At 38.4% G+C, this 12,402-nt stretch overlaps 1 protein-coding gene across 3 annotated transcripts in view; it reads left to right on the top strand.

Annotated features, from left to right (window-relative positions):
* Window positions 1–12,402, top strand: part of tln1 (talin 1) — a 103,729-nt gene that overhangs the window by 51,189 nt on the left and 40,138 nt on the right. For 2 of the 3 annotated variants that reach the window (XM_051911197.1, XM_051911199.1), the window contains exons 11-22: window positions 387–488; window positions 1,979–2,055; window positions 2,232–2,412; window positions 2,691–2,804; window positions 3,305–3,413; window positions 4,785–4,993; window positions 5,497–5,595; window positions 5,675–5,731; window positions 9,045–9,212; window positions 9,296–9,590; window positions 11,980–12,146; window positions 12,233–12,361. In XM_051911197.1, the coding sequence (XP_051767157.1) occupies window positions 387–488; window positions 1,979–2,055; window positions 2,232–2,412; window positions 2,691–2,804; window positions 3,305–3,413; window positions 4,785–4,993; window positions 5,497–5,595; window positions 5,675–5,731; window positions 9,045–9,212; window positions 9,296–9,590; window positions 11,980–12,146; window positions 12,233–12,361 (1,707 nt within the window). The remainder of the gene's footprint in view (window positions 1–386; window positions 489–1,978; window positions 2,056–2,231; window positions 2,413–2,690; window positions 2,805–3,304; window positions 3,414–4,784; window positions 4,994–5,496; window positions 5,596–5,674; window positions 5,732–9,044; window positions 9,213–9,295; window positions 9,591–11,979; window positions 12,147–12,232; window positions 12,362–12,402) is intronic. The other variant, XM_051911198.1, reaches the window with a different exon arrangement.

Here is a 12,402-nt window from a genome sequence, read left to right as displayed (position 1 = left end):
CTTGACAGTTTCTTCTATCCTCCAGCTCTTTGTAACTGCATACTCAGACAAGCTCAATATATTTGACATGATTTTTTTTTTTTTTTTACCTATTCTGTGCCTACTTTGTAATTTTATCATGAATATTAAGTGTCCTCCTTTCCTAAAAGTGAGACGATATTTGCTCATTTTATACAGCCTGATGAATGAATGCGCAGTCCAGTGTAAAATAACAAAACAGCACTATTAAATACTAAATGCTGAAGGGAGGACGTGCACTTCTGCAAGAATGAATCATCCAAACTACTGTTATGTGTTTTATAGTTGGATTTATTATTTATTTACACTGTTATTATTTTTGTTGCCATTTTGAGTTTCATGTCATGTGTCCAATCTTTCTTCTTCAGGACTTTGGAGACTATCAGGATGGTTACTACTCCGTTCAGACCACTGAAGGAGAACAGATCGCACAACTTATCGCTGGTTACATTGACATCATTCTCAAAAAGGTAATATGCCATGACCAATGTTAAAATTGAATATATCATGAGAAGCCTGACCACTTATTTTTGATTATATCTATTAGACTCACAAGACTAGTCTCACCTTCAGAAGGCATGTACATACTCGTACTGATGCGCATTGCACACAAAACTGGAAACTAGTGCATTGTAAATCTGGCAGTCTGATTGGCTGTCATTACGCAACTTCTAGGAATAAGGGCACATAGGTTTTTGTGTACGTCATGTTTACATTGTACTAGGTTGATACATTAAGTGTTTTTGAGGAAAAACTATTTACTGGATTTGATAAAGTTATTCAAGTTAGTGGCATCAAATCTTTTAAATATATTCAGACTAGTGCTGACAAATGATTAAGTTTTTGAAAGGTAAGTTTTCAGTTGAAATCAGTTCAGTGTTGATTCAGTTTTGTTCAATAACTGTGTAAAGATCATCAATTATGAAATTAGTTAAATTCATCTATAAAGCACCTCTTGAGAAAACAGTGACGTCATCATTTAGCTCAGTTCAATTCTCATCCAATAGTGTCAGTGCTGTAAAATCAATAATATTGCTGAATATTAAGTGTTATTTTAGTGTAGTGTATATTAAGTGTAATATTAGCATGTTTACTTGCTGGGTGAAATTGGGGTAAGGGGCAGAATCTAGCTGTGTTGAACAGTTTAAGCTTAATCCATGTATGACCTTACTCCGATAAAGGAAAATTGACAAATTTACATGACCACAAGCATTGTCGGCTTATTAAGCATAATGGGGTTAAAAATGTGCATGTAACACACTCATTTATATATTTATATTCTACTTTGTTCTGAGTTATGTCTGTGAAATTATCTGTACTTATTAATTTTGTACATGCAGAAAGTGTACATATTTTCCACAATTTATTGGTGTTTTCTATACAACCACTTGCATAGACTGATGCGTTATTATTTGAATAAAAGTTTTTTTTCTCTATTGACAGAGGTCTTTACCTGTCGATTCTTAGAATTAACTGCATTGTGAACCAGACTTTATGCTGTTATTCAAAGGTTTGACTACGCAAGACTTCCGCAAATTGAAGAAAATTCCTATTGGCTCTTTTGAAAACACAGGGATTTTGCAATTGGTCTTGCATTAGCAACACTCCCTGACATGAACACACTTCATAACAAGCAAATTTTGCGTTTCACAACAATGCTGCGTAACTCTGAGGCATATCTCAGAGAAGTCTGAGTAACTCCTTTGTAGATGTCTACAGCAATTTCCTTAAGTATTGGAGGAATAAAGTTATCAAGCAGATCTTTTTCTCATCCTATCAGTCTTATTTTTCATGGATGCATATCGTGTCCATGTGAAATTGCTGCCGCTGGTTCTCTGTAATGTGAGGAATTCCTCAACAAACCTTTATGTTTGACCATTCCAGAGAAAGACACAATCTGCTCTGGCAACAAAGTGCTTCTTTCAGGTCCTTCTCTCAAATATCTTTCCTCAATTCACAGAAAAAGAGCAAAGATCACTTCGGCCTGGAGGGCGATGAGGAATCAACCATGTTGGAGGATTCGGTGTCTCCCAAAAAGTGAGCCTCTTTGCATAGTTCATTGGAGTGTAGTTTGGTTTTACTCCATGTGCAGTCAGTCACACGTCACAAAAACACAGTAGACATGTTAAAAAAAAAAAAAAAACTGTTTACCTGTTTTAAGTCTCAGTTATGGCATTAGATCTGATAATAACCTGCAAGGTATTATGCTTCAGGTCAACAGTACTCCAGCAGCAGTTTAATAAAGTTGGGAAGGTGGAGACGGGCTCTGTTGCTCTGCCAGCCATCATCCGCTCTGGTGCCGGAGGTCCAGAGAACTTCCAGACGGGCTCCATGCCGCAGGCCAAACAGCACATCACCAGTGGGCAGATGCACAGAGGACACATGCCCCCTCTGGTCAGATATACACATACACAATAACACCTTTGAAACTTCAGTGGGTGGATAAACTACCACAAACACAATCTGCCAAGTCGCAGCTCGCATAAATTACTGTATTTCAGGAACAAATCTTTTCTGAAGGCAAAGGATGGGCTCTGCTCTTGAGAAGAAAATGAGACGTATCTCTTGGTGTATATTGTTGTAATCATTCTTTCTGTCTTGTCTGTATGGTGTTCAGCGCCGTTTGTTTGGGCTGTACGGTGAGGTGTCTGTGTTCTCTGTATCTGTTGCAGACATCAGCTCAGCAGGCTTTGACTGGCACCATTAACTCCAGCATGCAGGCGGTACAGGCAGTTCAGGCCTCTCTCGATGAGCTTGATGCCCTGCCTCCGCTGGGCACTGATGCGGTGAGATGCATTATTATATGAATATATCTTTTAAATGTCTCAGTTACTTTTTAAATTTGCGGTGTTTGTATACATTAGTGTTCTGTCCAAGTCTTTTTTGACCTGGGTGAAAATTAAAAACAGTGAAAAACTATACATAATTTAAGTTTGTTTTTTGTGTGGAAACCAAAATGCCTTTGGTTTCCACACAACTTTGCAAACAAAAAAAATTCTAAAAAATCATGTCAAAATCATTTTTGTATATTTTTATTGAAACTAAAAAATGTTTGAATGCTCCTGTTATGTTATTTTAATTTTGAATGAATTCAATTATTAGAAAAAAATTATTATAAATAATTCTAAATGAAATTTAGAAAAAGATTAAGGCCAATCCAAGTCTGTATGCGAAATGCACATAACATGTGGAAAGAAACATTTCTGACTTTGCTGTAAAGTGATGCATGCATGAATGTGCTTAGTATTTGTATTAAACATTCTCTCTCTCTCTCTCTGATATTTAGGCATCTCAAGCATGGAGGAAAAACAAAATGGACGAGTCCAAACATGAGATTCACTCTCAGGTGGACGCCATCACTGCGGGAACTGCCTCCATGGTCAATCTGACTGCAGGTGACACACTCACAATGACACGCTCCATTCAGCAGTCCTACATTCTGGCTGTTTCAGCATTCCTTTTGCTTGATCATTTGGGGATCAAAAGACACTTAGGGCCAGATTTACTAAACGACAAATTGGCATGAGACCACAATCGCATAAAAGCACTGATGGGAGTGTTAAATTCTGTGGCTGATCTTCTTACGATGCACAAATTAAAGAACACAGACGCAGCAGATCATTTCCATCATGACCAACGCAATGTACCGAAAGCATTGTACTTTAGCATTGGGTCTCAAACAAGCAGAGCCGAAGATAACCAGGTGCAGCTAATCTATGATATGTTCAGATAACGTTTTCCTCTGGCATTCTACATAAATGAATATATGAGGGGAGAAAATTCTCTCGCTGTTTGTTCACTGTCATTAATTTGTGTTATTTTAACAATATGTTTTTTTTTTGTTTTTGTTTTTTTTTACCTAAAACCTGCCCTGTTCAGACTGAAATAGAATAATGTCTACATTTGAGCATTTCATACAGTGGGCTTAAACAGCACGCCCTTTTACAGTAGATTTAGTTCACAAACAACTGATAGTCATGACCTAAATATGGTTTTCATTTACAATAATAAATCCTAAAGCCCGAAAAGCATTAGTAACTTACTTTTCGCTCCATCAGTCATATGCACACTTAAGCTCCGAGGATTTCCAGTTCTTGGCTCATTTTGAGTCAGACTTGTGAATTCAGTGAATTGTTAACTGGAGACTCACTCTGACTGGATTATTTTTAATCAGTGAGTTGTTTTACTCGAGAACAGATGCATTCAGATCGGTCCAATTCACCAATGAATCGTTCAGTGCGATCTGCAAACCGATTTAGCAAGTTCATTGAAAAGAATCAGCTCATTCATGAATCGGTCTTTTTTGTCTGCTGAAAATAACGAGAAACGACATATTTCTATGAAATGTAGTGGAGTAAAAAGTATAATATTATACTTTGGAATGTAGTGAAGTAAAAGTAAAAGTTTCCCAAAATAAAAATACTCAGATAAAGTACAGATACTTGAAAATGTACTTAAGTACAGTAACAAAGTAAAAATACTTTGTTACTGTCGACCACTGCAAATACCAGTAAATTGACTAGTGCAAAGCTTAGTAAATCACGGTGCATTATTCATTTAAATACTCTCCTGCCATAAATTTTGCGTCTGAAAGGGAAACTCCTGCAAATGCATATGCAATAAGGTCAGTCGGAAAAATAACTGTATCCACACATTTTCATCGCTAATTTCTCAGTGCGTGTCTTTATTAAATCCTGACTGTAGTTCCTTCCCAAATAGTTTGATCATGTGATAAAATGTAGTTTCTGACTGAACGTGTCTCTCAGGTGACCCAGCAGAGACGGATTACACCGCTGTGGGCTGTGCCGTCACCACCATCTCCTCCAACCTGACGGAGATGTCTAAGGGCGTCAAACTGCTGGCAGCGCTGATGGAGGACGAGGGAGGAAATGGCCAGCAGCTCCTGGGTGCTGCGAAAAACCTGGCGTGTGCTGTGTCTGATATGCTCAAGACCGCTCAGCCCTCCAGTACTGAGGTATTACCTTGCGATTGGAAGGCAAAAAATTGGATTAGCAATCTGGAAGCAGTTGATATGGTGCATTCATTGGTCTAATAGTAGTAGGAGTGGGAGTTGTAAGGATTGTAATGGATAAGTTTTGGGTAATGATTCAAATTCCTTAACATTTCCATTAACAGTTACTTTAGTAGTTTTTGAAAGAAATATTTGTGTATATGCAACCTTTTCTGAATAAGAACCAAAGAGTCATGACAATTGAAAAGCAGCTCTTATGCATCATTTGATTTACATAAAATCAAAGCCTAAACCTAAACACTCAAAAGATTCAAAAGTTTGGTAAGATGTTTTAATGTCTTTGAAAGAAGTCTCTTCTGCTCACCAAGGCTGCATTTATTTGTTCAAAAAAAAGTTTTGATGCCTTCCAAACACTGCTGTGTCCTTTAGAAAATGCTAGTGTTTCTGATGTTATGAGTAAATACTGCTATAATATTGACTCTCGCTTTGCTGTTTGCTGTCTTCAGCCACGACAGAACCTCCTGCAAGCAGCGGGTAATGTGGGTCAGGCCAGTGGTGAACTCCTGCAGCACATTGGAGAGTCCGATGCGGATCAGCACTTCCAGGTGTGTGACACACTCATTCACTCTGCTGCTACACACACTGACACTGTGACTGTAGTACATTAACCTGTGTTCTCATCAGTCTGTAGGTACAGCAGCGTTCACACACTCCAGACGGATACGCTATAGTCAAATGCTGGTAACAACGCATAGGAAGAACAATTAATATTCACCAGCCAATCATACTAATGTGTCTGTAATGAAATATAGTGATCATTACCAAATCAATGATTTAATGATCATGGTTATTATATAGTCCTTTGTGCCATCCTGTCATAATTGTAGTGTGTAAGGTCACGGTGTGGTGACGGGTCATTCTCAGGAAACCAATCATCAGCACTGTTTCTCTGCATGATAGATTTCATCATTTAATTATATCATATTTAATTCTCAAAATTCTAAAATTTCATGTATACAGACCTGTAACCATCAGTAATGTGTGTGTGTGTGTGTGTGTGTGTGTGTGTGTGTGTGTGTGTGTATATATATATATATATATATATATATATATATATATATAACACGTTTAGCTTGCCGCCTGGTAAAGCCACACTTGAGAGCTTGTGACATCCACTATAAAATGTTTCTAATAATTACCAGTTACTCTTACAGAAAACAGAAGATCATTTTTTACTAAAGGAGACCACTAGTAATGGTTATCGTTAGGGCTGCATGATATTGGAAAAAAACTGACATTGCGATATTTTATTTTTCTGATATAAATTGTGATGTGAAAAATACAGGAATTTTCACTAGATAACTTTCTAAAGAGCTGAAATTCAGATATGCTATTGAGCATCTGGTTTCTGGCATGCGCTGTAAGTGGTCAACCAATCACAACAGACTGGGCCATCTGACCAATCAGAGCAGAGTAGACCAATCACAACAGACTTGGGCCATCTGACCAATCAGAGCGGAGTAGACCAATCACAATAGACTGGGCCATCTGACTAATTGAAGCAGAGTAGTCCAGTCATAACAGACTGGGCCATCTTACCAATCAGAGCAGAGAAGACCAATCACAGCAGACTGAGCCATCTGACCAATCAGAGCAGAGTAGACCAATCACAACAGACTGGGCCGACTGGGCCATCTGACCAATCAGAGCAGAGTAGACCAATCACAATAGACTGGGCCATCTGACCAATCAGAGCAGAGTAGACCAATCACAACAGACTGGGCCATCTGACCAATCAGAGCAGAGTAGACCAATCACATCAGACTGGGCAATCCGACCAATCAGAGCAGAGTAGACCAATCACAACAGACTGGTCCTTCTGACCAATCAGAGCAGAGCAGACCAATCACAATAGACTGCGCCATCTGACCAATTGAAGCAGAGTAGAACAATCACAACAGACTGGGCCGTCTGACCAATCAGAGCAGAGTCATCTCACGGGAAGGAAGGGAGACTGAATCTTCTAACAAACCATTTTCAGATTCTTTGAGAAATTAGGTGATGTGCAGCGTATATTATGACAAAATGAAAGTGTCTTTTGACGTTGGATGCAAAATAGCATAATAGGGGCACTTCAAATGCATCTTCTATTCATGCACGTAGCGCTGAAACCCAGTTTTAATTGTTTAAATTTCCAATGATCAGCATTCTCCCCTAAAAGTGATTAGGCAGACCAAACTGTAAGAAGTAGAGACTTGAAACTTTGAAGGATAGTAGTACCCACCCCGTATACAATGTCACCAAGGCTGGCCCCAATTGACCTGATGGTGGCACTATAGCGATCAAAAGTACGTAATGGCTCATAACTCCTGAACTGTTCGTCACAGGATCAAGTGTCTTATGTCATTGGAATCCTTGGCTCAAATTAGCCGTAAGTGGTCTTTTCCATCTATGATCTATGTGGTTATGGGCTTGCTAAATAAAACATAATACTTTTTTTGCATGTGCTTAAAGGCCTTAAAGCACTTGAACTCTGATAATTGCTGCTTGCAGCTATATTTAGAATAACATTAGCATACAGATGAACATGAAAAAGTTAGGGTAAGGGTTAGTGAAGTCTTTCGTCAGCTCTAATGTTATAATATTTGAATGTTTGATTGAGAGTGTCTTATCACTCTTCACACAGTCTAACTGAAGGGGAAGTTTTGTGCTACGGTCTTGTGTATGTCTTAATGTCCTTATTTGGACAGAACGCTTATCAGAACAAGTTTATCGCATTTAGGAAACATGAAGTTTAACAGAAATCAAACTGAACAGGAAATTTCTAGCACTGCCCTGCCTCTTTATTCTTGTTCTTTTAAGCCTTTATAGAGATTCCAGTGCTGTATCTGACTTTACAGCTTCTGTAATATATAGTATTTAATAGCATCTTGACATTATTACTAATGAACTTAATTTTTGTACTTTAGTATTTTATTTTATCTTATTTTAATTTTTAATTCTCATAAAAGCTGAATTGTCTAAGATAGCGTTGATTGCATCTTAAACACTGATTAGACTAAAATGAATGTAGTATAACATACACTTTTTCATAACAAACATGTCTGTATTTTCAATATTTTGAGAATGACCCATATCCTGCATGTAAAAATCTACACTGTGTTGAGCTAGAGTGGGTTAATAGGTCTATTTCTGCTGTTACTGTCTTTCCCTAGTGTAGAGTCTTCTGGTTACACTTCTCCAACATTTAAAAAAAAAAAAAACGGTACAAATACTTGTGAATTTCAAATTTAACAATCATGTAAAACAGGTTCAGAATACACTGATTAAATGATATGTCTAGTCATAATTGGTAAAATCACTCTAGTGTAACGTAACTAACAGAATAAAACTCTTTTGCCAACAAAATGTAGTTAAAGATTCATGTTAAGATTGTACCCTAGAGGGCTTTAAAACATATCATCACCACTGGGAATTGACTGTATCGTAGAAAGTGGGCATTGCAAACTAAATGAACTATTGTTTCATGTGAGTGGTGCCAAGCAACTCTGAAAAATATTTGGAACTGTTGGCTTGAATTTGTGAAGTGTATGTGGTTTTCTTCCATGTTTTCACATTGTAAAATTGGAGTGAAAATTCATGTGCCATTAGAACTTTTGGAATTCATTGGAAATTGAATGAGAATTTTCATTTGTATGAAGAACACTTATCACATGGGCAAAGCACTGCTTCTTCTTGTTGCCCAAAACAGCCTTTATTTCGTTTTTTCTACCCTAACGAGTAGCTAAATAACTATTTTGACCACTTGTCAGCTTGCAAAAATCACTATGCGCGGAAACTTGAAACATCTGGTTTTACACAAGCCAGCTGTCATTTAAAGGAGCATATACCAAATAGAAGTCATTGTCTAATTCATCTTTTTACTCAAATTGTTGCTGATCATTTGTATCATTTGCAATGAAAAATGTATTAAATAAGTAAAATAATAATAAATTATAAAAAGATGTGTCTAATTAAGTTAAATAACTTTCATTTTGTGTGCTTGTGAATGCAGGACATGCTGATGCAGTTGGCAAAGGCTGTGGCTAATGCAGCAGCGGCTCTGGTGTTAAAGGCCAAGAATGTAGCTCAAAAAACAGAAGATTCAGCTCAACAAAACCGAGTGATTGCTGCTGCCACCCAGTGCGCCCTCTCCACATCACAGCTGGTGGCCTGCACACGAGTGAGCGTTCGCACATGATTCATTCACAGACAGAATAACCGATTTTACCTGATGCTTAAGTGTGCGTTTTATCTGTGTGACAGGTGGTGGCTCCTACCATCAGCTCACCCGTGTGTCAGGAGCAGCTCATCGAGGCTGGGAAGCTGGTGGCTAAGTCTGTTGAGGGCTGTGTGGAGGCGTCGCAGGGGGCGACCAATGACGAGCAGCTGCTCAAACAGGTGGGCGTGGCTGCCACAGGTGTCACTCAGGCTCTCAATGAGCTGTTACAGCATATTAGACAGTACGCCAGTGGAGGACAGCCAATCGGACGACACGGAGAGGCTACCGACCGCATCCTGGATGTGACGGACAACATCTTCAGCTCCATGGGAGACGCAGGTACTAGGAATGTGCTTTTTTTTTTCTTCATTATCTGGCCGTATTTCTCTACCTTAGTGCTCCAAAAATAGTGGCAATAATTAGGCACATATATTTGATACAGCGATATATCTGATCATGAACATAACACATCGGCTTGTGGAAAAGAAGTTATTGTAAGATATCGATACATAAGTTGTTGATAAATTAGTGTAAAATATGTTCTTCTTCAGTTTTCCTAATTAGCAGTAGCCCTAAAATTTCAGTTGTTCATACACATACATGCATATCATGCATACATATACACAGTTGCATACATACATTCTTAAACTATTTACCATGCAAAATATATTTTATCTTTCAAAAATAAACATACATTTAAATAAAATTAAAAATTAATTAATTAATTATCCTTACAGTGTAATTATACAGTTAAGTTACTGAGTAATATTAATTAACAACATGTTAGCTTTCGAATTTGGTTTAGGGTTAGTTGCATGTAATTATGTATAATTTACTGTAATTTACTAATTTATGTATAATCTAACTTTCGGGGGTGGAACTTGGGCGCTGAACATGCTGATTGGTTGAGTTCACGTAGCATTTTGATTGGTTGACTCCACGCAGCATTTTATTTAAAACTATAGCTAGCGGTGGAAACGCAGCTAGCTATAGGTATGGGGGACAAAAAAAGTTCCTGGGAAAAAAGTTCCTGAGACAAATTGTTCCAGGTAATTTCGGTGGAAACGTGGCTTAAAATAAAGTGTTTACTAGGAATTTCTCTTCAAAGCACACAGAAAAACATCAATTATCATAATGCTTAATCAATTATCATAAGGCTTACAAAAGAAATTTATGTGATAAATTATTTATTTAATAAACCAAAAAGTATTCATCTTCTTACTAATTAAAAAAGAAAAAGAAAGATGAGTTTGACAAACTTTGGAGAGCGGAACAACGTTTGGTGAAGTTCCCAGTCACCCTAATTTTATTATCAGTTAAAAAGAGTAAGAAGCTGCTCAACTAGAAGTGGAGACTGATTCTCCCCTAATAGCAAAACATGCTGGTGGTGGTCAAAAAGAAGCAGTCAATGTCCACAGACTGAAGATGTAAACTTAATGAGAACAGGAAGTTAGTGAGAGTCAGAATTCACACCCTCACCACTTTACATGGGGCAAGTTATAATTTCTTCAAAGAAAGTCAGTGATACCACCGAGTTACGCATCGATGGATATGTGCTTGGACTCATAAAGCCTTTCAGTGTTACCTCTGGAAAGGATGCCCATTATATTATGAGAAACAATTGGTAGTTTGGGAATTGAGAAGAAACTTGATTCTGGAATTTTCAACTTCAGCCAACCTAGTGGATGGGCAAAGGTGCTTTCTAAACTAGTAAAGGTTCTTCTTTCTCAGTATCACCTGTTGACCTCATTAGTTCACCTGACCAGTAGCAGACACTGCTAAAATTACACTATACCACCAACAGATCTGAGACCTAGAACTTTGAGACAGACACATTTTTCTGTTCAATCATTGTGGTGATCAGGTCATTTTTACCTGTTGCCAAATAGGATGCTCCAGACTTGCACATACATTTTTAATATCAGAACGTCAGAATCCTCAGAAGAATACTTTATTGCAATGTGATTGTTTTAGGTCATTAATCAAATTGTTTTACACCACAAACAAACAACAAAGACTAGTGCTGATGGGTGATTGTGCCAGAAAATTATGCTGTGCCTATCATTTGCCATCTGAAGAAACATCCTTCCTGTCTGAATATGCTGCACAGCTCCAGGTCCAAGCTCTTGTCATGTCAATTAGACTGGACTACTGCCATACTTTATTTGCTGGCCTTCCAGCTAGCGTGACTGAGCCTCTGCAGATGATCTGACCCTCACATCAAATGCAAGGCTTTGACATTAGCTTTCACAAAGGTCACTAAACATGCTCCTTTCTCAATACACTCCTACAATACGTGTTCCCTCACTCCATTTACTGCCAGCGATGAAGTCGCGGCCGGTGGTTCCTTCACAAGGTATAAAGTCACTTTCCAGAGCCTTCACCCTCTCTGTTCCTATGTGGTGATCGAGCTGCCAACCTCCACCTGATCAGCTGAGACCAACACAACAGCTGAAGACACATGTCTTTCATGAGCACAACATATAATCCTCTTACTATCATAACTACTGTTTAAAAAAAATACATTAAAAAAAAAAAAAAAATTTTGATAAATTTGCTTTTTGTAAGTCTTTGTCACTTTAGATGAAAGTGTCTGCTGAATGTCAAACCAGGAATGTCAAAAAATAGTCAGTGTTTACTTTAGTTTGAGACTTGTGCTGAATTCACATTGACAAGGATGTTGACGTACATATAAATCACATACAAAATGCATTGCTGTCTGTGTCAGGGGAGATGGTGCGGCAGGCGCGAATCCTTGCTCAGGCCACCTCAGATTTGGTCAATGCTATCAAGGCAGACGCGGAGGGTGAGACTGACCTCGAGAACTCCCGCAAACTCCTGTCTGCAGCCAAACTCCTGGCTGACGCCACAGCCAAGATGGTGGAAGCTGCAAAGGTGGGACAGAAGACACCTCATTGTGTGCTTTCAGACTAAATATCTGTGAATTCAAAGTGTGATGGTTGTTGCACATTTGCTGGCAGGGTGCAGCTGCTAACCCAGACAGCGAGGAGCAGCAGCAGAAGCTGCGTGAAGCTGCGGAGGGTCTACGCATGGCCACCAATGCTGCTGCACAGAATGCCATTAAAAAGAGACTCGTCAACAAACTGGAGGTGAGGACTAAACCACACAAGGCCAAACCTTCAAAAACATG

The sequence above is a fragment of the Ctenopharyngodon idella genome, chromosome 10 (genome assembly GCF_019924925.1).
Source record: "Ctenopharyngodon idella isolate HZGC_01 chromosome 10, HZGC01, whole genome shotgun sequence".
Classification (NCBI taxonomy): domain Eukaryota; kingdom Metazoa; phylum Chordata; class Actinopteri; order Cypriniformes; family Xenocyprididae; genus Ctenopharyngodon; species Ctenopharyngodon idella.
The sequence above is the reverse complement of the archived record's forward strand: the minus strand, read 5'-3'. Positions and strand labels throughout refer to the sequence as shown.